Source organism: Lepidochelys kempii, chromosome 8, assembly GCF_965140285.1.
Source record: "Lepidochelys kempii isolate rLepKem1 chromosome 8, rLepKem1.hap1, whole genome shotgun sequence".
Classification (NCBI taxonomy): Eukaryota; Metazoa; Chordata; order Testudines; family Cheloniidae; genus Lepidochelys; species Lepidochelys kempii.
The window spans coordinates 98,162,744-98,190,367 of NC_136387.1; the positions used below are offsets into that span (position 1 = coordinate 98,162,744).

Here is a 27,624-nt window from a genome sequence, read left to right on the forward strand (position 1 = left end):
CAGTGAAGTCACACCCTTATTTCCCATCACCATCTAGCATTGGTGCAGTACCCTAGGGAAATGGAGGCATGCCCCATGTTAGCGGAAGACAGTACACTAGTAAAACTCCTATGCAACATTATTAGGTTAATACTCCCTACTCTGTCACACCGTCTCCCTATGAACCCCCTTAGCATTCCTGCCCTTTTCAAGAATTTACTGAGTCCTCCACTTCACTGCTGAAAATGTATCAATAGCACCAGGACAGGTTTCTCCCCAGCTCCAAATCATGTGCTGCCTCACCCACTATTTTGCAGGTGGTTTATATCCTTAACAGAGGTTAGTGCAAAAAAAAAAACCAAAAACCCCAAACCAAAAAAAAACTGTCTTAACTCATAACTTAGCCGCTGGCTTCAAGGCCGCCCCTCCCAGAGTCTCTGGCACTTCTGTTCCTGGCAGCTTCCCAGTTCCAGTCCTAAAATTGAGGTTACAACACAAAATGGAGTTCACAGTTGGATACAGACATATCCCACTCTGTCACAGCCCCAAAGAGCTCACAATGTACTTTAAGACAAGATGTAATGTGGGTAAGAGAGAGTTGAGGGGGTTTTGTTTGTTTGTTTGTTATTAATGAAACAAACAGGCAGATCAAAAGCAGTAGTCTCAGCTCACCACCTTCCTAGCTATTATCAGCTTACCGCTTTCTGTAGCATCTTGGTAGAAGTGAGTATTAAGGAGGGATTTGAAGGAAACTACAACAGTGATTTTACAGATTTGGTTTTTTGGGGGAGGGTGTTCTATGCATAAAACAGTGATTGTGGGTGAAGTTGTCAAGCATGTGATCAAAACTGGCACTCTTGGTGAAGCCAAGGGGATGTTTGAGATCATGATAGCACAGTTATATTTAGGAATTTTTAAAAAGGACCTTAGCAACTCAAGAATCAGTGTTATAACTAAGGTTATTTAATCAGGAAGCACCAAAATGCTCAATTTAAAATATTCTTATTAACTTTTTAATAAAACGATCCTGAATACCAAATACTCACACAGGAAATTGCCACCTTGAAGATACTGTCAGATACAAAAGGCTAATTTTTCTATCAGGCTCTGATTACCTGAAAAAATGTTAACACCCAGTTTTCACACACAAACTGGATTCACAGAAGTCAAAAGTCCAGGTCTGAAAATTGGGCTCAGGAAGTATAGCTAAGGAATTACCTGTGTAAGAGGCAGCGGCTTTATATCTGACATAAGGTCTGCTACCTTTAATTTTATTTTTAAGAGGGTTTTTGGGGGTCTATTTAACACTTTAATTTTATGTGGCAGCAAAGTGACTTGTCAGAACAGATTCTTTAATCAAAAGTTTGAAGTACTATCACCGCCTTTCATTTGTGACTCTGTGAGAAGCCTGCACTGTTGTGCAAAGTTTGCAGCGCCTCCTCAACCCACAGGCATTTCTCTTTGTCCCATCTCACCATAGGCAGCCTGAACACATTTGCTCCTCTTGCCAGCTGCAGCTGCATGTGTGGCCCGCTGGCTGTGCTGCAGCCTTGCTAGATTCTACCTAGCCAATTGATCCTGTTCACAACCAAGTGATGACTGGAGCACAGATGAGGTGTTGAATGATGTAACTGCTAGTTCCTTGCTTTATACAGTTTGCTTTGGAGGGCGATGGAGTCCACCAACCTTAATTGGAAATTGTTTTTTGGATGGGAATGTATACTAGAGCATGGAATATCCCAGCTTCAACAGCACCACAGAAACACTGCCTGCTAGGGAAGGGCAGGCATTGCAGTATGTTTTCTTTCTAGATCCAAACTGGAGTGTCAGATTGTGAAGATGCATTCCACTCTCTCCCTCTCGCTCTCTCTCATATGCACATGCACACACACACACACACAATCGCTTTTCACAGAATACACAAGAGACAGAATTTAAGAAAAAATGCTATTAAGCTTTTTGTTTAGTGTCATTTGATAATAGCACTAATTACCTTGACACAAGGCATTTTTTGCAGATTAGTGACTAGCTGGAGTAAACAGCCAGAGGCATAGACTCAGGCCATCAGTACATCCCAGCTGGCCTTTATTAATCCCTACGAGACGCTCCATGTCTTGATTATTACTGTTGAACATGTTGAGAATGAGGCAGTGTTGGATCTGTAAACAAGGCAGAAAAAGTATATACACTGAGAGATACTGAAGCATTATATACTTCCTCCCTTCACTACAATACGTCCAACGTACACACGAGCAGTATTTGTAATTTCATTCATATAAGGCTTGTCCTCACAAACAGGTTTCAGAGGGGTAGCCATGTTAGCCTGTATCAGCAAAAAAAAGAGGAATCCTTGTGGCACCTTAGAGACTAACAATTTTATTTGGGCATAAGCTTTTGTGGGCTAAAACCCACTTCATCAGATCCTCACAAACAGTGACTCTGCATTGAGCTTGCAAGGGCATAAATCCAAGAATGATTTCATTCAACTGTCAAACCACTTCTAACACAGGAGAGAGGCTTGTACTAAGGTAAGGACAGATACAACACACAGAGGTAGACTCACTGGGGACAGGTCATACAGCACAAGTAGAATGCTTCCAGAAGATATTTTCTTCCATTTGTTAAAAAGCTTTTACGTCTACAGAGACTGTCCAGGGTCTACTACCAGAATGTATGTCTTCAGGCTACAAATTTCTATCACGCATACATTCAAATGATGCACTATCAGGTCAAACTGGTTACATTCAGCCTCACTGAACAAGACTATTTGACAAGTCATCCACCACGGAAGCTGTTTAAACATTTATGTCTGTCTAATTAAAATGTTCTAAGTCTGTGGTATTTCTTTTAACACAACATTATAAACACAGGGCCTGATTCTGATCTACTTTATACAGTGTAACTCAGTTGACTTTAGTTACTTCCAATTTATACTGTTTTAAATGGGAGCATAATCAGGCTCAATATTGTCACGTGAAAAAATGAAAAATATTTTCCTTTTGAGATTTTCTGTTACTCTCCTTATAGCAATGATTTTAACACTATCACCAAAAAACCCTCCTAAATTCTGTAAAACTAAAATACATGTAATAAATATAATTATGATTAATCTAAAGAAGATAAAGTGTTTCAGCAAAAGTCTTAAACTAATTCTACAGAATCTACCTTATCACTGTCCTAGAAATGCTGCAAAAATAGTCTCATTGACTGGTGTAAGTTAATATAAAAAGTATGAGTGCATGATATTTGCATTTGTACATATTTAATATATATATGCCATCATCTTCGGATCCAGTCAAGCTACACTCCCCCCAGGAGCCAATGTTGGGAGGGGATATGTGCAAGGACTGCACCACCTCCGTGCTCCTCCTGTTCCCAAAGGAGTCTCTTCAGCCCCCAGTCTAAAATTAACTTTAGGGTTGCCTGATTTATACTGGCTTGTAACAATCCCGAGGGGGTAACCATTATTCTGGTGGGGACTGTTAGAACACAGTACAGCCAAAAGTGTCCCCAAAGTAGGGGTGGGAGTGTGTGTGAGAGGATCATTATAAAGCTTGGTGTGCTGGCTCTATGCCAGCTAGGGATTCTACCACACTAAGAAAATCCTCAGCTTTACAAACCTCTCTACGCTGCTCCAGAAGCACAAAGGGGCTACATCACAGGCCAAGATCTGGCCTTTAGTATCCAATGAAGCAACTTACATTTTGCTAAAGTGTGAAGATATTTATATTACCATCTTACACTGAAATGCAACAATGTCTCCGCTGGAATACAGCTGTAATTCTGCAGCTGCCATTTAATTTTTTGTTTAATTTTTTTAAAAGGAGGAGAGACATGAAGAATAACTGCTCTAATTTAAAGTACAGGAGAATTTCAGTTGGGCAGCATATAATTACTGTACTCAAGTTGGAATTTGACCTGTACATCTTGTGAAAAGAACCAAAGGAATTTCAATGACATTGAGTAATCACGACCACAATTTTATGTCTCAGTCAGAAGACAACACTTCTTGCTGTGCAGTGCCCCAGCCCCAACACCATGCACTTTTTCAGTTTAATACCGATTAGCAAGGAAGCATCATGGCACCATTACACAATTTCCTGCAGCATCTGGATTTTATTTGTAGGTCTCCAATCCAAGCACTGATGAGGCCCGACCATACTTAGCTCATGAGATCTGAAGGGGCCACAGACAAAGGGGTATTTGCTGCCAGCCAAAATTCAGTCTCACTAATTATGAATTAACAAAGGATAAAGAAATAAAATATTGGTTCATAAGATGGGGCTAAAAACTACGTAAGAAATGTGGTGCTGCACAGTAAACTAGTTATTGTTATACATACAAACACTTAAAATGGAAGCAAGATTTTCTTTTTGAAAGGAGTCCCTGAACTTTGGATTTAGAGATAGGATTCAATCCTGCAACTCACATTAAACAACATAGACTTCAACAGAGGAAACTGGTGGACTCTACTGAAAAACACTAAACTACAGCAAAGGACCACTGAGTATAACACAGTGCAGTTTAACTGAAAGTAAATGCTTTACAGTTTTGAAAATATGATATAATAGCAGAAGTTCCAGCAAAGCAAAACATTTCAGAGAACAAAAAGGTTTACATTCAAAATTTCTGCAAAACAACTCAGGCAGTCCCCGCACACACGAACAAAGGTAATCAAACTCTTAATGGTATTGTGAAAGCTTGCCAAACATATTCAGACTTTGGAAACAATCCACAGAGTTATAACTGGCAGTCTTGTGTGAGGGAAAGAGACACAGCAGCACCCCACAATGCAAATGAATGATGTTACTGTAATGCTCAATGGCCCATGGGATATCACAGTCTGCTGCACATCACGAACAAGCTGTGAAAGCCTCTGCAGTCTCCTCCTAAATCTACAAACAGAAAAAAATACTTTTAACTGTCAGGTGGTTTAGTAAAGATCCAGGCTGCTCTGGTGATATCTGATGTGGATAGTTTTACATCCTATCATGTTACTCTTTTACAGAAGGATCATCGGTAGGAGGGGGAAAAAAGGGATGAAACTGAGGCCTTGTCTACACTGGACATTTGCTTTGCAACCATTGCAAACCCTTAGGATGAAATCCTGGCCCCACTGAAGTCAGTGGGTTATGCCATTAACTTCAGTGGGGCCAGGATTTCACCCCTTATATGGTCAGGCACAGCCACTGTTTGCACTGGTGGAGCTTACCCCTGTTTGAAACTAAGGTAAGCTGTGCCAATACAAACTGCAGCTTACAGCAGTGTACCCTACTCACTGCTGGAGTCTGCACTAGCATAGCTACAATGATTACTAGCCACTGAAGGCTTTAACTGGAGTAAATCCCGAGTATAGATAAGGCAGGGAACGTTTAGGGTGACTAGTCGGGGACAGTTTCTTAGAAGATGTGGGCAATCTGTAGAACCCCCATCATCTGAGTAATTCAAAAGTGAACTAGACAAGCGCCTCAAGAATATATCAGAAAGAATGATTCCTGCATTGGCAGAGGGATAAATAGTCTTTCCCCTTCCTTCCCCCCCCCTCTAGTTTCCAAAATTATTTGATTTACTATGAAGAGAAACATTAGTCCAACTTAGCAACACTCACAACCTTCTTGGTATCATCTTCTACCACCACTTCTAAGTGAGATGCTTTCTCCTGTCTTTGGCTTTCAGTAAAAATACTGTAGCACCATTTACAGAGCTTTCAGAGGAATGAACAGCGAGATGTGATTTTTACATACGTTTTCTGTGACCTGCCTCAAGAAGAGGGGAGAGAGAAGATCTTAGAGGTACCAGGTACAGTTGACTCACTGTTACAGTCAATAGCCAAGATTCCTGTAAGTATGAATGCACTGGGTCCATATCACATTGAAAAGTGAATTTTTCATTATAGCCATAGTGTCCTCTCTCTCTCATATTATATAAAAAGAAGATACAGAGCTGGAAAGACAATAGAAGTGGAACTTTTAAGACTTCAAGAACTGCAACAGTATTTTCATTGTGGCCAGACAACTCCAAAAACAACAAACACAAACACATAACAGACAAGGAGGAAAAAGTAAAAAACAAACAAATAACTAAAATCTAATGCACATCTTATCAGCTCACACTAGACTAGATGAACAAGTTTAGCACAATAAAGAGGGACTTAATGAGAGATTGTGTCAAGGGTAAATTGTACTTTCCCATGAAGCTCTAAATCTAGGCCATCTGTAACATGTAGTCTTGCTTGTTCTGGGAGCTGAAATGAGATAGCCACCTACTGAATAAAACTAAGGAATTTGGACCACAAGGAGGAAACTGAACATGACTCAGAAGGATGAAATGTTATTTGCCTTGAACTGGAGAATATTTTCTCCCTTCCATGAGTTAGATCTTTTTTCAGCTGAAACAGCTGGAATTTAAGTACTCCACTCCTTATTGGGATATTGACTGCAGAGAAATGAGAGAAAGTCATATTATACAAACCAACACAGCTCACTATGATTTCTTTACAAAGTGACCCCTTCTTTACTTATGTAATTTTCAATAGGCTAATTGTTATATAACAACAGATGTATCTCTGTTTCTTTTGTTTTTGCAAAGCCTTCAAAATGTAAGACAATTTCCTTGAATTAATTCCATAATGAAAGGATCCCTTTTTGGATCTAATTTTCAATTTTTATTATAGATTGAATTAAAGATGTTTTGCGCTTCAACCACATAACGTAGGTCAGTATTAGCATTCCCATTTTACATATGGAAAAACTGAGGCACAGAGAAATTAAGTGGTTTAACAGAGGTCACAAATTATACAGAGCCAGAGGATGGTGTTTTACCAACGAACTGGAAGGAGGGGGTGCGCAGCTCCTTACCCTCTTCAATCTAATTCAGACATGACACACAAAGGATGACCACAAACAAGGATATGGGGAGGCATGGGCGCCCGGTTTGTATAATTTTTGGTGGTGCAGAACGGGTTCAAGCAGAGCCGTCCTGTCCATGGGATGGACTGGGGCAAACTCCCTGGGCGCTACACTTTGGGGGGCCCCGCGCTTCAGGAGGATGCAGGATCCAGGGCGGCCTGTGGGACTAGCAGGGGGCCTGGTGCCGGCAGCAGCAAGTGACACAGCCCCAGCCTGCCCCCTCCCTACCCCCATTCCACCAAGCAGTATATGCAGTGTATATTTTAAAAAGTCCACTTAAATCTGCATAAACTCTAATTTGTAACTTGGATACAGGTATGATAGGTTGGGTTGTGGGGTTGTTTGGTTTTGTTCTGTTATTTGATCAGGGATACAGCAATCTAATAACAAAGCAAGTAATTAAAGGAAATCACTAAATACCAAGTGTTTCTATTGGCTTGTGGGTTCCTTAGTTAACAAAACCCTCCTTTTTCTATTTGCAGCCCCATTCACTATAAACAATTTCTAATTCCTGAACCCAGCCTCATTCATCATACAGCTCTATTACTTGCTGAGCACCATCCTTCCTATGCATTGAATGAGTCAGGGGTCTCCTGGAAAAAATATTATAACTGAAAACTGTATCAGAATGCATTACATACATACACACACACACACACACACACGGTTGCACAGGTAATCTTAATTTTGGTATTTCCTAACTTTTGAATGCATGATTTCACAACAACATTCTTCTAATGTTTTGCCTATGTAATATTTACGCATGTCAAAATCAGCTTGTTAGGGGTATATTACCATGTTTTTGAAGACTGACTTTTTTCCACCTTGAAATCAGAAAATGGTTGAGCAAAGTAAGTTATAAACACAGAGATACTGCAAACAAACAGCTGCGAAGGAAATCCTGGCTCCACTGGATTCAATAGCAAAACTCCCATTGATTTAAATGGAGTCAGGATTTCTCCACTGGTCTTAAAATATAACAAACACTGAAGGTCAGATTATATTAGCAGCTTGCTTCCTACCTGGTAGTTTTAAGTGGACTGATCTGATATAAATTAGCCACTGAAACGTCAGAATCTTACTTAACCAATTCTTCCTCTATCTTTCTCCTGTTAGGTACTTTGGCAAGAACTGTATGTTTATTATCTCTGTAATCTTTTCTATGATTTCTGCACAGATGCAAAAGGAGAGGCTAGCTTTAGAGAAAAAAATTGGATCGGTATGAAATACTTTGCAAAAAGGAGGAATTTGTTCTCGTCTCCCACTGCTTTATAAAGAGTTTTAAAAACAATTTCTCCCTATAAAACTTGGTGAAAGCTAGAAGCTTCTTGTTTTTCCTGTTGACATTTCAAGGCTTCAAACAGAAATGTCTTCTCTGGACAGTGTTCAATGCAATCACACAAGAGGATCATTTAAGCATATCTAAAAATGCATTTAAGATGCATCAAATATAAAGAAAAGATGACCACAAAAACAGTAAACAGAGTTTTGGTTTCTAGAAACTGATCATCCTTGAGATTGGTGTATACACCAAAACTTCGCTTAAAAAGTAGTTAATCTGTCTGCAGGGACACAGCTGAAGACTTTGTTCTTCCTCAATACTGATTCTGTTTTCACATAAGATTCCCACTGACCTCTACATGATCCCATTATTGGGACCTTAGCATGAATTATTGTCTTGTTGGTCAGAGGGACCATTGTTCCACTCTTATTTTGCACTGGCAGATGTACGTACAAAGACTTATCTTTCTGAATCTGCAAAACTTTGAATAATAACAGGTTTCAGAGTAGCAGCCATGTTAGTCTGTATCTGCAAAAAGAAAAGGAGGACTTGTTGCACCTTAGAGACTAACACATTTATTAGTCTCTAAGGTGCCACAAGTCCTCCTTTTCTTTTTGCAAAACTTTGAAGTTATTCTATTGAATCTTCTCTTCTTAAAGTGTTTGCATTCAGAGGATTATATTCTCTAATGCCTAATTAACAGGAAATTTTCTTCCTTTTTATTTAGATTTCCAGTTTAAATTGAACCCCCAATATTTTGCATACCCTTAGGCTTTGATTTGAAAATATTTTAGAGAAAAAAAGGTCTCTCTCATCATTTTACTGCTTATGATTCAGAATGGAGGAGAAATAGTCCCTCTTTCCACAGAAGAGGGATGAGGGGGGAAAAAAATCAGAGGAAACACAACCATTGCATTCTTTGATTTCATTTATTTTTCTCACTAATGAGAGAGGCATGCATAATAGTTCTGTGGTGAGATGATTAGTTTTTCTAAAAGTTTGAGTGAAAAAGGAGAGTTAGTATGGTGAGTCCTGGTCATATTAATGCATAATTGCCTCAAGATACCAAATTCAGCAGCAACAGAGCATTTGATAAACTACACAGAATAGCAAGTTACCTCACATAGGATGAATTTACCTTGCATAAGGAAGCAGACTATCTGAACTTCTTGGAGCACAGTAATCAGTGCCAACCCCAAAGAAGGTTCTAAGAAATATCAGCTACATTTTCACTTACCACAACTAAAATCTTCTCTGGTAAAGGTCAGAAAGACATCTACAACCAGCCTGACTACCAAAAGTGTCCATTAACCATCACCTCTGACTTTTATCAAAGCTGGGAAGGGAGAAATAGAAAACGATTGAGACAGAGGTAGATGGATTTTACTTCATGTGTAGAGTCTCCATCCAGCTCAGACATTTCTAAATAATTGTGTTCAAAAGGGGCAAAAGCTCTCCTTCACTCAAGACTATAAGCATATTCTATTTATTTCAGAGTAGCTGTTACAGAACATTCTGGCAGGAATGTCTGTGAATCAGTATTTTCTGCTAGCAGGCCCATCACCAATAACTCTGGAAACTCTCTCTAGTCTTCACAACAGAAAGGACACAACACACAGAGAACTCAAATATCAATGGACATACTGTACTTTGGTGGTGGTTCCTCCTAACTCAGGTCTTAATTTAATACTTATACCAAATGAGATTGGGGTTTAAAAAACAAAAAAAAATCACTAATTTTTTTAATCTGGAAGAGAGCCAATAACAAGATTCAGCTAATAACCAAGTATATTCATTAAAAGTATGTGTTATAAACAATACTTCCACCATTATTTGATGCCAGAAAATTACCTACCTTATGATCCTATCTGGTGTCCTTTATCTTCTGGATACCTAAGATGGCTCTCCCCCATCCCCATCTTGTTAACTAGAAACAGTTAACAAGACAGCAAATAGCAACTCTGTCAAGCTAAAAATCTAATAATTATGCACCAGAGCTATGTCTACACTACCGCCTCTCTCGGTAAAACTTATGTCACTCCCAGGCGTGAATATTCCACCCCACTGACCAACAGAAATTACACCAACAGTAGCGCTAGTGTGCATAGCACTCTGTCAGCAGGAGAGCTTCTCTCACCTACAGAGCTTATGCTGCTCACAGGGGTGGGTTTTTTTATGCTGATGGAAGAGCTCTCTCCCGTCAACAGAGTGTATTCTCCACATACGCTACAGCTACACTGCTGCAGCGCTGTAAATGTAGACAAGACGGACACACTTGCACGGTCTTTTGTTTAGCATTAGCCAGAAAGAAAACTGTACTTAAAAAAACCTCCAACCCATTCTATTTAGCATTGATCAATTGCAACACAATCCTCCAAACAACCACTTTGGGAGTCCACAAGATATGACCCTCCAGATGGAAGAAATGTTGAGGTAAATTGTTTACTAGCCAAATAACCTGGTGTGGATATATTTTTGAATGAAGCTATTCTCCAAGTAACTCCAAATACAGATATTAAAAAAAGATAGTCCAGTGTGCTTCATGCTCACAAAATGCCAAATTTTGCACACATGAACAATTTACCATACCGATGTCATTATAACAAAAAACATATAAGAATCATTCTAAGGACTTGCAAATATAACTGTCTAAATTGCATCTGAAAATATTGCACTCCTTCTGTCACGAGCACAATTTTTCAGAACTGGATTTATAATTTGGCCCTGGGCATAACAGACAGTCATGGTTATAGAATGTTGTCATAGGATATGTTCAATCTGTAAAACAAGCTATACAAGATAGCTCACGTCATCACATTCTGTTGTTCACTTCCTTGCAAGAACAACACTATTTCCCAGTTTCCACAAATTCTAAGCTTCCTCATCCACTCCATTTCTTTCTCATCCCGTTGGAACTGATCTCCATTTGTCTTAATTACCTAGACACACACCAAGACAGAGCCTTTACATCATCCACATTTTGACAGAGGAGACCGAGCCTCATTATGCCTCAGACTACAAATATGAGGTTTGCTTAACCAAGGGTTAAAATTTGGCATAGGAGTCTTACATCTTCAGAAGCTCCCACAGCATAATCTCTTCTTCAGTGCAGAACTACTCCAATGGCATCCACAAGAGCAGAGTGAAATTAACCAGAATTTTGAACAGTTCAGTAGCACAGAGGCAACTGTGCTTGGTGTTCCTTCTGTATGGGTTTTTGGGGAGGGTGAGGAGGGAGAAGGGATGAGAGATTGGAATACTAAGAAGAGGAGTACTTGTGGCACCTTAGAGACTAACCAATTTATTTGAGCATAAGCTTTCATGAGCTACAGCTCACTTCATCGGATGAAGTGAGCTGTAGCTCACAAAAGCTTATGCTCAAATAAATTGGTTAATCTCTAAGGTGCCACAAGTCCTCCTTTTCTTTTTGCGAATACAGACTAACACAGCTGCTACTCTGAAACCTAGAATACTAAGGTAAGAGAATGAAGAACAGACCTGAATATTTAATTTTGTATATAAACATAAAAACTAGCTGGTTTGGTTTACCAATAAGATAACAGTGGGTACTTCTTCCTGTTAGTTGCTCTTCTGCTCAACTATCCTCTTATGCCCCTGCAGTGTGTGTAAGTTACATTAGGTTTACAAATTACTCATTGCCAAATTGGAACAAGTTATACTACTTTATCATTTACACTTGTTTTATTAATATCTTGGGCCTCCATGTAACTCACACCATCATTTTGAGGCTTCAGAGACTTTGGCTCGGATACCTTTATGGGAGTTGCACTCATACCAGATATTAATTTGACTTGCCCTATTTAACAGTGTTAATTAGTGCTCCTCTTGGAGACAATGGAAGAACACCAATACAATGTAATAGTTGGGTGAGTCACAACATATAAATTGCACTGCTGAGACACAACAAACGCTTGTCTGTTTTGTTAAACAAAGTAAAGCCAATAAATGCAACCAAGGCTGAAAGTTTCAAACAGAAAAGTAAGGGACTATTCCAATAAATAGTCTTTTGATTACTCAGATTAATTTTCCAGGACACTTGCAAACTCCTTAAAATCAAGGGGCCAGAGCCTCAGCCCTAGCACCTTGGTGCTGCTCCTATGGCTATCCTAATAAGGCAGCGGGGGATTTGACTTGCACAGACCCAAACTGCCATCCCCAGCACTGAGGGTGGGAGGATGCATGTTAAAGAAGGAGGGGGCATGGCCAGAGCACACTGAATGCAGGTAATCCCCAGCTGGTGCAACAGACAATAAGGGGCTGTTGCAGCAATCAGAATTTAGAGAAAAACTGCATCTGTCCTAAAGTTTTCTGGGAAACAGTTCCGCCCTCCCAGCTGCTCCAAGATTATAGGAGCATAAAATTAGCTTTAAGGCATCTTTGTGCCCTCTCCCTACCTTTATCTTGTGTTGAAGATCTAATCTAAGGAACATCAGGTTAAAAACAAAACAAAACACCAAAACAATAAACTAAACTCTGGATCCCATAATGTGTGATTCTGTAGGCCAATATATAGTATTACAGGAATCTGTAGATAGATCTGGAACTACGTTATTCAACATGAAAGTGTTTTGAAAATTATTCTTCCATACCAACATTTCAAATACTCTTTCTAGGGGTCAATCTGAATACCAAGGACTTGCAGTAGTTTCTCATGCATTTCAGTTACTGCATTAAGTATATATTATACTAAGACAAACTTTCTGTGCTTTAACTTTGAACTTTTATGAAAATCCTTTTTTAGAAGTTAGCTATACCTCTTTTGTCTATAAGTGTATTTTTCCCCACATCTTTTCTCCTCAAGTTTCTCATTCAGACTGTGATGCTACTGTATAGGTCTCCAAAAATTAATGAAATGATAAATTGTTGTGTGCAATTATTCAGGAACAGGATGGTAATGGAGTGAGGAGGTGTGTGGCGGGGGGCGGTTGGTGTTGTTGGGTTTTTTGTTTTTGTTTTTTTGAAGCAACACATATGAGCTTTCTGTTTTACAAATAATCTTTGGATTAGAACTGCTAGGAGTGACTAGTGGGAAGTGGGAAAAGCAGTGAACTTGTCTGAAATACAGCAGAAGTGTGATATTAACAAATGATGAGATGACATATGCAGAAAAGGAAAGCAGATTTTTTTTAAAAACCTCAGTGTTAAGAACTTAAAAAAATCTTACTTTTTTTCTTAAATACAGACAGCTCTTTTGTACTTCAAATGGAGTTATATGTGTTCAGTGCCTTAGAAAAATCAGGTCCTAAATTGGTCACCCTAAAATGGAGGCACCCAAAATTAGTGGATACTTCAAAATGCTGGCTTTTGGTATGTGACAAAATATATAGCCTATGAAAAGAGTTATCAGTAACTGCTTCCTTTTTACCCTTCTTCCAGTCTTGTCTTTGTGCTTTCTTCCATGATGCCCCTTAAACCTGAACTGCTCTCTATCTTGGGCTACCCTTCCTGGTCATTCAAGTCCCTCCTAAATTAACCATAATTCCTCTGTGAAACCTTTCAGCTGCAACTCAAATGCACATCACATAATATATATAGATACCTGCATGAACACCAAGTGAAGCTTCTGATCCCTGTTATCCTGTGTGTCCATATTTTAGTCTTGACTTATAATTTCTGGAGCTAAAAACTGCATCTTCTAAGTCCTATACATCACTGAGCACTGAGGCTGCATTTAGTAACAACCTGTCACCCCAGTTAAAGGACTATTGGGAGTGTATTTTGCATGAACAATTTAAAACAAAAAGTTATGGAAGCCTTGCCCTAATTAGGGTCTTCCCATGGTGCCCATCACCATAGTATCTGAAAACATTAAATATTTTAAATGCCAAACAATTAAAGGTGGTGGTGTAGCTGTGTTGGTCCCAGGATATCAGTCACAAGGTGGGTGACGTAATACATTTTAATGGACCAACTTCTCTTGGTGAAGGAGACACACTTTCAAGCTACACAGAGCTCAAGAAAGCTTGTCTCTTTCACCAACAGAAGTTGGTCCAATAAAGGATATTATATCACCCACCTTCTCTCTCTAAACAGTTAAGGGGTCAATTATGAGACACATAAGCCAGTGTCTACATACAGAAATACAGGTAATGAGGAGGGAAACAAGTTGATTGAACTCCAGCAGAAGAGAAATCTAGGTTTTGTTCATGGGTTTTTTTTTTATTTTTGAGTAAAGTGAGCCCTAGAAAAGAAGGACTGTCTTCTAAATAATCGCGGTTTTTAGGCATATGTCTGCCTATTTTTAGGTTTAAAGTCCAGTAACAATATTTATGGTAATAATCACCCAGCATTGTCCAGAGTAGATGTCATTAGTTTCCAAAAACAGGAGTTTTCAAAATGGTTATGTACTCCCCTCATCAATCTTACACATTTTCATACACAATTTTAAACTGTTTAAAAAATGTTATAGTCTGATAATGACTTTTTTCACAATAAGGATGAAACTAACAATATGGAATTCTTTATGTTCCATTATAACAGTATCAAGCAGCTACTTTGGTTTAACGATCTAGCACAGAAGTCAGATAATTCAAAATTATGGTTTCCTCAATTTTAATTTATTCATTTTGAACATACGTGATATTGTATTGTATCTAGTGTTAAATTTATATCTTAAGTCACTGAGGCTGAACTACAGTTGTGAGACTTGTAACTTTGAAATTTTAAACATACAAATCAAGAAACTGAATAATGATATTGCATGAAAGTAGCTTTTCTGGCACTGATTTACTTAGGAAATATCAAATGTTTTATAAAAGATCACGGATGTCATTGCAACAAATGAGGTTCAAAATAGCAGAGCTTCAGATATACTCTGTGCATATATCTGGAACTCCATAACTTTATTAAAGTAAGTGAACTTTGAAATAAATTTGCTGCAGTACCTCAATAGTAGCAGAGCTTTAGAATAATTGACAAAAAGAACAGACAGTAAACTAAATCAGCCTACTCCCTTCCACTTCCCAAATGCACATTCATTTAACAAAACAAAAAAAAACCTCCCAGAAAACTGAGAAAGGGTCTAATCCTTCTTACACACATGCTTATCTGCTACTGAAATCAACAGGCCTGCAGAACTTACACAAGAAGCTCTTGAATATTATGAAGAGGTCTTTATGATAATGTTGACAGTCTGTTTCAAAAAAATAACGTGGAAATCACAAACACATGTGGCATTTGCAATGTCTTTTGCAATTAGCATGGACTGCCAAACTTTGTTTATATTATGTGTTGATTTTAAAAATATTCTTGCATTCTTAATCAGAAAAGATAATGTAGGCTTAATTTTGAGTAATATGTTCTTTAAATAATTTGATCTGACAGTAATGAGTTTCACTGGAGTTAAGTAGCTCTAATTGAGACTTTCGGAAAAGTTCCTCATATGAGGAAGTTCATTCTAAAATGGTTAGATACTTTTCTGAACATGCAAAATGTAACCAACTATACTCAATGCTCTGTAATACCACTGCTGTTTCACTGCATCATCAGTGACAGCTACACACACCTTCTCTAGAACAGATAAAAAAAATTCCTCTCATAGATATCATTCTTTAACATATAGAGCATTTGTAGATGACAGCTCTACCCAGTTAAATGCTTCCTGCAATTTTGTTAACTATATGCCAATTCTGAATGACTCCTATCTAACTAACTAAAGAGCTATCAAGTCTCCCTTCAAGGTTAAAGTCTCAATCACTTGGGTAAACTTCTCAGGAAGATATCCTATTATTTCAGGTTTGAAAATTCAACAGATATTTTTTTCTCTGATCATCCCCTAAGAAAAGTGAAGATATAACAGTTATAACATTTTCCTTCGATTATTTTTTCACTTTTACTATTGTCTTATATAACCATCTCCTTTTGGATAGCTTGATATATAGGGGAGTGGTGATCACACAGAGTGGGCAAGTGCAACCACAAGTTCAGTGTATGCCTGTCTCTGTCTATCTCTCTGGTCACCACTTGAATGGAGGTCAAGGTTACAGACTTGCTATTCATGACCACATTGTTCTGATATCAGCATTTTTTCTTCTGCATGAAAACTAATGTTATATATTTTCTATCTTTGCAATCTTTCAAGAAGCTGCAAATTCATGAATATTTGTAAGGATGGGAGAAGCAATGGAAAAGACACACTTCCTATGTCTGATATTCCTCAGGGGAAATAAGATCTATTGCCTTAAAAAAAAAGTTATTCATTAAGAATCAATTACTGGTGAAAATCAAGAAAGTACAGGCTAGAGTAAATAAACCCAGACAAAGCCTGTTTTTTGTTTGTGTGGTCTCTGGTTTAAGAGGGTAATGAGAAAAGAGCAATGCCAGACAGTGATGTCACCGCATGAAGATAACAAAGGAAGCTGCCCAGGCTGAGAAACTAGAGGCTCCTCTCATTTAGCCAAAAATGAGAAAAACACCTAAAATAATTAATCCAGATCTGTCTAAAAATTAAAGACAGGGTTACAAAATATATATATATTTTCTAGTTTGGGTTTGGTGTGTGTAGTGCTTTGTTCTTGTGTGCATAGTTTCTACAACACCATTATACTTACGCTTTATAAATCAATTAAAATCTTCACCAACAACACATTGAGCAACGGTCTATCTTAAGAGAAAACCTCTGATCTCCTTTCCAATTTGTTGGAAGGCAAAAATAGATGAGACTGAAAGAAACAAAGAAGTCTCACCCAAGGGTGTACATGAGTTTGCCAGTTGCCAAACTTAAGACCTGGCACACATTAGTTTCACCAAGCAAAGCTTTTATGTAAAAGCACTTTCACTGTTTGTTTTTTTAATCACAATAGCGCGGGGGAGAGGAAGAAAAACCTTTCTGTTACTTAAAAGTGAAAGGCTCATTGGAGGTGTTTACAAAAAAACAAAAGCCCCCATGGAAAGCTACATCCACCCAAATTCCATGAATTAAAAGAGTAAAGAGGGGTTAGTGTGTCTGTCTTTCTCTCTCCTTCCCATTGTTTTTCTTCTCTCCCCTCCCTCCTCTTTCTCTCTCCTCCTCTGCCTTGCTCTAGCTCTCCTTCCCTTTCCTGTGTCCCACCTCCCCCTTTCTCTGTGTCTGGCTGTGTTTGTCCCTCTCTGGGCACGTCTGGCTCCTTTACCCCCTTTCCCGTTCTGTGTCTGCCTCACTCCAGTACCTGATATGGCGGCGGCGGCTCCTGATCCGGTTCGGTCCCATCCCCGTAGCTGGCTCTGTCCGACTGGGACTCGTGCAGCAGGGAGATGTCATCCGAGGTGGGGGACTTCAGGCAGTTCCCCATTGTTCCCGGCGGGGCGAGGGCTTCTCCGCCTCAGCGTGTCCGCTCCCGCCTTAGTCTCCGCGCAGCGCCAGGCCGCCCGCAGCAGCAGCAGCAGCCGCCCGGCTGGGGAGGCTCATGCCAGTCTCTCCCCGTAAGAGGCTGAGCGCCAACCCGGCTGGCTGCACCGGGGACCCGCACACTCAGGCTCCTGCTGTTGCCTCCGCCCGCTCCCGGGGGGCCTGTGAGGGGCAGCGGGTGGGAGGAAGAGGCCTCACTTCCCCACCCCCATAAGCGCCGCAGACAAGGGGGGCAGTGCTGTTTGGACAGCTGGGCTCAGGTGCAGCCCGCGCCCGTCCCCCAACCGCAGCCAGGAGCTGTTCTGCTTCCTGGTCACCAGCTTCCTGCGCACTGGGCTTTGTCACACGGGGCCCCTAACTCCTCCTCTCGGTCCGCCCCGCCGCTGCCAGGTTTCCCAGGGCTAGGCCCGGCTGCTCTCTCGCGGGCTCCTGCTGCCCATTGTCGCTCCCTGAGCAGCGTATTGAAGGGATCGTGTTTAGGGGATGCTTTTTGTGATGCGTTACCATCACATTTGCAGAGCGGATTCAACCTGCTCCCCAAAATGGTGGGTGAGAGTTTACCCCACTGTTGGGGGTTTTTTTTTTGCATTATTTTAATGTAGTGTGTGCCAGTTTCGGTTGTGTTATATATGACTAAGAGCCCCAATCACGGACCAGAACCCTTTTGTGCTAGGTGCAGTACAAATACAAAACTGGAAGACAGTCACTGCCAGAGCAAAAGCTCAGATTTGTGCACATAGTCAGAATATGGCACCCAAAGGTGGTGATGAGGTGCTCCCATTGCACTCAGAAAATAGAGTACTTTATGCATACTGAGTGCCTGGACACTAGTAATTATGCCTTCTGCCTGAATGGCTATTTTCAAAAATGTGGCCCTTAACAATCACGCTGTTACTGAGTTTGAAAAAAGAAAAGGAGGACTTGTGGCACCTTAGAGACTAACCAATTTATTTGAGCATGAGCTTTCGGCTGTAGCTCACGAAAGCTCATGCTCAAATAAATTGGTTAGTCTCTAAGGTGCCACAAGTCCTCCTTTTCTTTTTGCGAATACAGACTAACACGGCTGTTACTCTGAAACCTGAGTTTGAAAACCCACAAGTCATTTTTAAATTTGCAGGTTGATACTAAAGCTGGCCTGCCAAGGATTTTTTTTAAAATTGAACTTGTGCCTCTTTGATTATAATTTATATCATGGTAGTAGTGCCTAGAGGCCAACCACTTGGGATCCCATAGTACTTGGGGTTCCTTCACCAAGGAATTTACCATCTAACTCTAGTCATATATAAAGAGGACCTGAACAGTTGGGGTTTTATACGTTTTCTTTTCAGCTTGTTTACCTTTGAAATATTAGGAATGAAAAATCTGGTCTTCACTGGTTTGGGAGGAAGATGTGCTGGGGATTTCAGAACATGTTTATTGTGAGATCTAACTCCTTCATTGAAGGGGCAAGAGTGATGTTTTAAAAAATACATCCTTTACTCAAAATATTAGTTGGTTATTTAAATAGGTATTTCAAAAGCAAACCAAAAATAGAGTTTTAAGCAGTCTGAGGGCTTGTCTACACTTAAAATACTACACCAGCACAGCTGCACTGCTGTAGCACTTCAGTGTAGACACTACCTATGCTCACAGGAGGGGTTCTCCCATCAGCAAGAGGCACTAGCTAGGCTGACAGAAGAATTCTTCGATATAGCGCTGCCTAAACAGACTTTGTGTGGATTTTTCACACCTTTGACTGACTTAGTTAAACCAACCTAATTTTCTAGTGCAGATGAGGCCTGAGTAAAAATCATTTGACTCTTGTGATGCCACCAGTGCACAAGTTAACACAGGTTTTGGATTAAATTCTAGCCCCTTTGAAGTCAGTGGCAAAAGTCTCATTGACTTTGAGGTCAGGATTTCATACCTTGTCTCTGGCCTTTTTTCTCTAAAATTCCCACTGTTGCTACCATCAGTGTGGCTCCACAGGTGATAGCAAAGTGGGAGTGTTAATGTAAACAACAGTTTAACCACTGTTTTATCCCTTGTGCTAGTTTTGAGCAGGGTTAGGTGACATAATATTTAAAATATTCAATCTACACTAATCCCCACTATTGCGAGCATGAGTGATAGTAGCACCAGGAAATTCTAAGGAAAAAAGGCTAATATAGAGACCCACCGTGATTTCTGAGGGCAGACAAGACCTACATTTCAAATGTAAAAGAACTAGCAGGCCAGACATGCGACCCCGCTTTTATTTATTTTTTTAAATCAACTTTTTGAGCTTCCTTTATACACCATAACCAAACAAAAAGGCATGAGTCTGGCCAGTGCTGTAGCTTGCTACTATATTTTCTCTTATGAAGTAAAAGATAAAATGTTTAACTAGGATTCTTGGGAGTAGATACAAAACTATTCCTATTTTAATTCAGATATATAATATGACTATGAATAAATGTAAATATCAAAAGACCTATTGACTACAATAAAGTATAGTGTGATTTACACCTGTTAAAACTTCATCCAAACACCTCTGCCAATCTGCTTCAATCCTGATTTGCAACATGCCTGCTATCTCAATTCTGGGCCTCCATCAACTTGTTACATGACCTGACAGATCAGTGAACCTTGATCCTGCAAACAGGACTGGAACCTCCTTTTCATTCCACTGGAGAAAACCAGCCCCACGCAGAATGATTTAGAGGAAACTCTATGAATGGAACCTCATGGAGTTTTTCTTTTCCTCCTCATTCCTGTGAACTATGATCAGCTGAGCCTTATAATTCTTTTATTTTTCTATTAAATGACATGCCCATGTGGGGTGCTGTGGAAATAATCACAAATAAGAATGTTCTCTTAATGTACTATATAACAGAGTATGTGATCATGAAAATGGATTATAACCAAATAAATCTACATGATACTATAGCAGTATGTTAAGTAACTGCCCAAGAAAAAACAGCATCAGTAGGAGATATCCTAATCAACGCAGTAAAGCAAACAGCAGACTAATTTCTTTGCTTTGTTTGCTTTGCTCATGTTCATGTGACATCTTGGCAAGCAGATGTCTTCCAGTATTGCCATAGATGTATTACCTTCCATAACAGGTGTTATCTCCAAAGCTTTTACTTGAGATTTTTATGTCATATTGCCCCAGCAATACCCAGCGTGCAATACCCATTCCCATGTACTAAGATACACATATAGACAATGTGTCACAAAATAGAAAAAGATGTGTTTTGGCAAAAAGAAAATCACAATAGTACATATCCACAGTACGCACAATAACTTCTGAAAACAGATACTCCTCTCAGCCATCTTCATATAGCAGTCAGTCTTCCCAATCCTTTCATTCATTTCATAACACACTTTCACATTCCTCTGCAGTGTGTAAGTACGGGTTACTTGCTAGAATTAACTGGGTATATCTCATTTAATCATATCCCTGCCATTGCAAGGGCCTTGAGCACTGGTGTGTCTTAGTCCCTCCTGTTCTCTGCCTGTGGCGCTTAATAGCCTAGTCTTTTGTGGGTCTTATTTATTTTGGTCCCATTTCCGTTATTGGGTTTAGTGTGCAGATGGTGGGTAGTGCTGGTGGCCTGTGATATACAAAAGATCAGACTAGATGATCTAGTAGTCCCTTCTGGATTTAAACTCTATGACTCTGACATTTTGCCAATATCAACGTACATAGAGTGATTTACAAACGTTGTATTGGGTTGCTTTAACTTTTCCTATTATTCTCAGAAACTATCATTGAATAAAGATGGTAATATGTGGATGTGATGACAGGACACAAATACATCCCCCTAAAATGTGAAGACATCCTTTCTTAGGGCTATGCTGTCACAGCTTTATCTGACAGGAAAATCTCAAAGGGAATAATGCAAAGATGATGGCAGAACTGATGTGGAATATGTTTTAGAAGCATACACGCTGCACAACATCATTTACATTGCTTATCTTCCTCACACAGGCACACATCTGAGGGCAGAATATGGCCCAGTATATTTCCATAACTTTTTGATTTATTTAGGATTTTGCAAAATTTAAAGCTGTGTGGCTAATGTTTAATACCAAGTTTGTAATTTGATGTTGATAAAATCTGGCATATGAAAATAAAAGAAAAGGAAATTGACTGCTATTTTAGACTAAATCTTTTGTGTTCGTACAATACTGAATTATTCTCTTGTAGAACTATTTTCTTCCACTGTGGTTCTCATGTAAATAGTATGCATTTCATATGGCTATTATGGTGAGCAATTTTTTACAAAATAAATTACAGCTGTGCAAAATTCTCAATTTGTACTTTGTGACTTTTATATGGTGAAAATGCAAATGTAGGTAAATATTTATAAATGTGTTCAATTGTGGTTTTGCAATTTACACAAGCAAAAAGTCTTTTATGAAATGCTAAACATATAAGCTGTGGGAAAGATGGTGGTTAGATAAGGGATTTTTTTGTACTTTCATTGAACTTTTTCTACCAGGAGTGAAGAAGAAGTACATGAATAAAACAAGCTTTCTGTCAGAACAGAAAAGTATGTTAGAAAACACCAACATTGACTTCTGCATCCAGTGAAAGCTTGACTTTTTTCTGGTTTTGACAAGCAGCATAAAAATCTTTGCACAGCTCTAATGGTAATTCATGGAAAAACATAAAGAACAATTACTTACCCTACAGTAACTATGGTTCTTTGAGATGTAGCAGTCAGTGCAAATCCCAGTGTAGGCGTGCCTCCGCCACATGCACACAAGATCAGAGTCTTTTGAATACCCGTCTGTTGGGACTGCACATGCACCCTATGCCTCCTTATGCTCCTCTACAAAGGCCTGGAGGGTGGGGGCAGACATGACCCTCAGTTCCTTTGTAATTTAAAGCCTCTGGTTGCTGAGGACTCGGAAAAGTGGGGACGGTGATTGGGTCATGGATTCCACACTCACTACAGCGTATCAAAGAACCACAGTTACTGTAGGGTATGTAAGGAGAGGTTACCTTGTGCAGTAACTGGAGTTCTTCAAGATGTGGATCTCTACGGGTGCTCCACTTCAGATATGCATGTACCTCTGATCAGACATTTTTGATAGTAGTGCCATTCAGTACATGCATGTTCCCTACAGATCATCATGCCCCACACCGAGGCTATATAGGGCTGCATGGGCAAAATGCCCTCAGTTCCTTCTCCACTGCAAAGTCCTTCAGAGGAAACTCTGAAGCTGAGGGGAAGGAGGGCAGGTAGGGGAGCCCCCAGAGGGGGACACATCTTACAGAACTCCAGTGACTGCATAAAGTGAGTAATCTCTCCTGCTTTGAGCAGTGTCCCTATGGGTGCTCCATTTCAGATGACTACCAAACAGTACCATCAACTGAAAGGGGGAGTTTCAGAACTGAGTCCAAGACTGAAGACAAGACTGCATTTCCAAGGACAGCATCCGATCTAGAAGAATGAACCACCACATAATGTTTGTAAAAGGTGTGTATCGAAGTCCAAACTACAGCCTTACAAATCTCCCCGATGGAAACATGCTCAAGCAATGTCACAGAAGTAGAAAAAGACCTTGTGGAATGGGCTGACACCCTAGAAGGAAGCTGTATATCAGGAGATTCATAGCAAGAAATAATACATCCAAAAGTCTACCTGGAGAATCACAAGGTGGAGACTGTGGACCTTTTGGACTTGTCAGCAATTGAAATTAACAGACTGGGAGACTCTTCTAAATGGTTTGATTCTGTCCAGATAGAAAGCTATGCCCTCCTGAAGTCCAAGGTATATAAGGTAGCATCCCTCCAGGTGTGTTGTAGTTTTGTGGAAAATACTGGAAGATGGATGACTGATTGATGTGAAATTCAGATGACACATTAGGTAAAAAATTAGGAAGTGGGCATAACAAAACCTAAGAACAGCCATACTGGGTCAGAACAAAGGTCCTGCTAGCCCAGTATACTGTCTTCCAACAATGGCCAATGCCAGGTGCTTCAGAAAGAATGAATCGAACAAGTAATCATCAAGTGATCCATCCTCTGTCACCCATTCCCAGCTTCTGGCAACAGAGGCTAGGGATACCATCCCTGCCCATCCTGGCTAATAGCCATTGTGGAATCTATTCTCCATGAATTTATCTAATTCTTTTTTTAACCCTGTTATAGCCTTGGCCTTCACAACATCCTCTGGCAAAGAGTTCCACAGTTTGACAGTGTGTTGTGTGAAGAAGTACTTCCTTTTGTTTGTTTTAAACCTGCTGCCTATTAATTTCATTTAGTGACCTCTAGTTCTTGTGTTTTGAAACACAATAACACTTCCTTATTTACTTTCTCCACACCGGTCATGATTTTATAGACTTCTATCACAGAGGTTCTCAACCTTTTCCTTTTTGAGCCTCCCCCTAGCCCCCAACATGCTTTAAAATCTCCACGGCCCACCTGCTCCCCAATAACTGGTTTTCTGCATATAAAAGCCAGGGCTGCCGTTAGGGGGTAGCAAGCAGGGCAATTGTCTGGGGCCCCATCCCACAGGGACCCCCCACAAAGCTACATTGCTCAGGCTTCAGCTTCAGTCCCAGGTGGCAGGGCTCAGGGACCTGGGCTTCAGCCCCATGCGGTGGGGCTTTGGCTTTCAGTCCTGGGTCCCAGCGAGTCTAATGCTGGCCATACTTGGAGGCCCCCTTGAAACCTGCTCGCAGCCCCCTAGGGGTTCCTCTATCTCTGGTTGAGAACCACTGCTCTGTCATATCCCTCCTTAGTCATCTCTTTTCTAAGATGAAAAGTTCCAATCTTATTAATCTCTTCTCATATGGAAGCTATTCCATACCCCTAATCATTTTTGTTGCCCTTTTCTGAACCTTTTCCAATTCCAATATATCTTTTTTGAGATGGGACGGCCACATCTGCATGTGGGCATACCATGAATTTATACAGAGGCAATATGATATGATATTATCCTTGAAAAACACTGTAAAAAGAGGCTCTGCCTTTAAAGATCCAATTTCCCTGACTCTTTGGGTAGAAGTGATGGCCACCTAGAATAGTCCACCATGAAGAGGCTAAGAAGAGAACAGGTATCCACTTGTTCAAAGGGAGGTCTCATAAGACACTTTAGTACTAAATTTAGATCCTATACAGGGGGGTGTTCTCTAATTTGAGAAAAAAAGTTTCCCAATCCCTTGATAAATCTTACCATCATGGGATGAGAAAACAATAAGAATCCCTCAACTAAGAAATGGAAGGCTGTTATAGCTGCAAGTGAATTCTGATATAACTCATAGATAATCCTGATTTGTTTTAAATTCCAACAGATAGTCAAGGACAGCTGAGAGGGAGGAATGAAAAAAAAGACACCAGTGGTCACACCATTGGTGGACTCTCTTCCATTTTTGAAAGTGTTCCACATAGAACTTTTCCTACTGTTTAGCAACACCTACTGTACCTCTGCAGAACAGAAAGTCTCGATTCCTGAGAACCATTGAAGAACCAAGCCCTAAGATGGAGAATTCCCAAATTGGGATGGAGAGTCTGACATGCATCTCAAAGAGAGAGATGAGGAATGGACAGAAGACTGATCAGCAAACAAACAGGAAGACCAATTAGCTAAGGGGAGCAGGTCTATCTGGGCCTCATTGGAACTACGAATATGACCTTGGCTTTGTCTAGTTTAAGCTTGTTTACACTTTCAATATCAAAGGTGTTGGAGGAAACACATAAAGAATGCTCCTTCATCCATGGAACAAGGAAAGCATCTCTCAGTCATGGAGGGCCCAAGCCCCCTCTTGAGCAAAACTGTTAGTATATAGACCTGTTTGTTAGCCTGAGATAGAATTTTGGGTTTTATTTTTGATACTTTTATATCCTTACTAATATGTATGAACAAAGACACTGTGTGTTGCTTCTGCTTAACCAGATGGGGTTTATAGCACAATGAGAAAAGATAAGGAAGAGAGTTAAAGTGTTGCTGGGTATGGTGGGAGTTTAATATATGAGCATACACTTGAAGACTGCCTCAACTCCTCTATCTCAAGGCAAGGTCAGGGAGGAGAGGAGCAAGGTGGGTTGGGGGAAGAGGAATAAGAAACACTAAAAAGCCAGAGAAGAGGTGACCCTGACAGGTACATAACCTCACTCCTTACCCCTCCCATGGGGCACAAAAGAGATGGTACCAAAGCCCCCAGATTCACAACCCTCCAAAACAGAACATGACCATAAATTGTAAGGGGTGGGACCAGAGGCATGCACTACAAGTATAATTAAGCCTGATCACAAGGAGGAGGTGGAAAAAAGGAACAGGAAAAGCTCTACTGGTGTAAAGAGCTGGGACTATGCTTTCTTGGTAACCCCAATAAACATCTCATTGCCTGGATTTCGGACCCTGGTCTTCTGCTGTCTGTCTGTGTGACGAGAACTAAGAGAGGGCAGGGGAAGCCCTAACAAAAACTGTTGGTGAGGGTGGCAAAAAGATCCACCTCTGGAAAGCACCAGGTCAGAAAAAAATATGATTGAGAGTCCGGCAATCTAACTCCCACTTGTAATCATGCTGAAAGCGTCAGCCATGATATTCTGAATGCCTGGAAGGTAAACTGTTGAAATGGGGATGTGATTGGCTATGCACCAGTTCCATAGCTTTATTGCTTCAGCACAAAGAGAAAGGGGAACTCGCCCTATCCTGTTTGTCGGTTGATGGAAAACATGCAAGCTACATTGTCGGTCATGATTTTGACAGATCTGTCTCTGATTTAATGGGAGAAAGTGAATATAGACATTCCTGACTGCTTTCAGCTCCAGGAGGTTGATGTGTAAACAAATTTCTTGAATAGTCTATCTGCTCTGAATTTTATGTGTCCCTAGATGCACCCTGCCCACAAGATGCATCTGTAGTTATGGTGATGGTTGGAGATGGCTGAATAAAGGGGACATCTGCACAGATGTTGTGGTGATTCTTCCACCAATTGAGAGAATCTTGTACTTGAAAAGGGACTGATACCAGCCTGTTCAGACCATGTTTGTTCAGCATATAAACTGTGCAAACAGCAAAGATGTAACCTTGCAAGACACATTACAAAATTACAAGCTTCCATATGTCCCAGAAGTTTAAGACAATTTCTTGTCCAAGTCTGTGGGCTTATTTGAGTATTTGCAATGCGGTTTGATAGAATCATGAATCTGTCCATGGGGAGGTAAGCTCTGGCTGTTACTGCATCTAAGGAGGCCCTTATGAATTCTATCCTTTGTACGGGGGTCAAAGAGCACTTTTCAGTGTGGAGCTGGAGACCTAGCATGAGAAACAAAGCTGTCTTCATGGCAGAAATAATCTCATTGTAAGACCAGCCTTTGAGCAACTATTCGAGGTACGGAAAAACTATTATCGCCCTCTAATGAAGACAGGCAGTGACCAATGCCAAAATCTTTGAGAATACTCCAGAGCAGAGGAAAGGCCAAATGGAAATACCCGATACAAAAAGTGGTCTTGGTCAATGAGAAACTGAATGAATCTCTTGTGAGATGGGTGAATCATGATATGAAAATACACATCCTGAAGGTTGAGGGCCGGAAACCAATCCTCGGGATCCAATGATGGAATTATAGCTGCAAGAGTCACCATCCTGAATTTCTGTACTTTCACAAAGTTGTTTAGGAATCTTTTATATCTAGACTAAGTCTCCACCCTCCATTCTTCCTTGGGACCAGAAAATACTTGAAGTAAAATCTCTTCTCCCTGTGCTGTGCAAGAACTGGTTCTATGAATCTTAAGCATAGACAGAAGGTGATTTCCTGTCTCAGAAAGTGTTTGTGAGAAGGGTCCCTGAAGGAGGACAGGGAGAGAGCTAGGGTGGGGGGAGGAAGGTACAATTAATGGAGTAACCCAGTTTTATAATGTCCAACAACCATTGTTGGATGTAGTCTGCTCCTGTGCAGGTAGAAAGTGGGAGAGATGGTCCCCAAAGGGAGGGAGGCAGGTAAACTGGTGCAGCTGGAGATACGAGAAACAGCGTTGTTCCAGGCCTTTGATCAGACCATCAAAACTTATGTTTTGACAATGAGGAAGGTTGAGTGGTAGAAGCAAATGTAGTTGGTGGTATCTTTCTTTGAAACCTTGGTTAAGAACATAAGAATGACCATAGTGGGTCCATCTAGCCCAGTA

The 27,624-nt window shown here is 40.3% G+C and overlaps 1 protein-coding gene across 2 annotated transcripts in view; it reads right to left on the reverse strand.

Moving 5' to 3' along the window:
- RNF11 (ring finger protein 11) overlaps positions 1 to 17,850 on the reverse strand; it is a 44,639-nt gene extending 26,789 nt beyond the window's left edge. For both annotated transcript variants that reach the window (XR_012160491.2, XM_073357751.2), the window contains exon 1: positions 17,337 to 17,850. Coding sequence is in view for 1 of the 2 variants with exons in the window: in XM_073357751.2 (XP_073213852.1) it covers positions 17,337 to 17,459 (123 nt within the window). In the remaining variant the exon portion in view is untranslated. The remainder of the gene's footprint in view (positions 1 to 17,336) is intronic.
- Between the last annotated feature and the right edge of the window lie 9,774 nt (positions 17,851 to 27,624).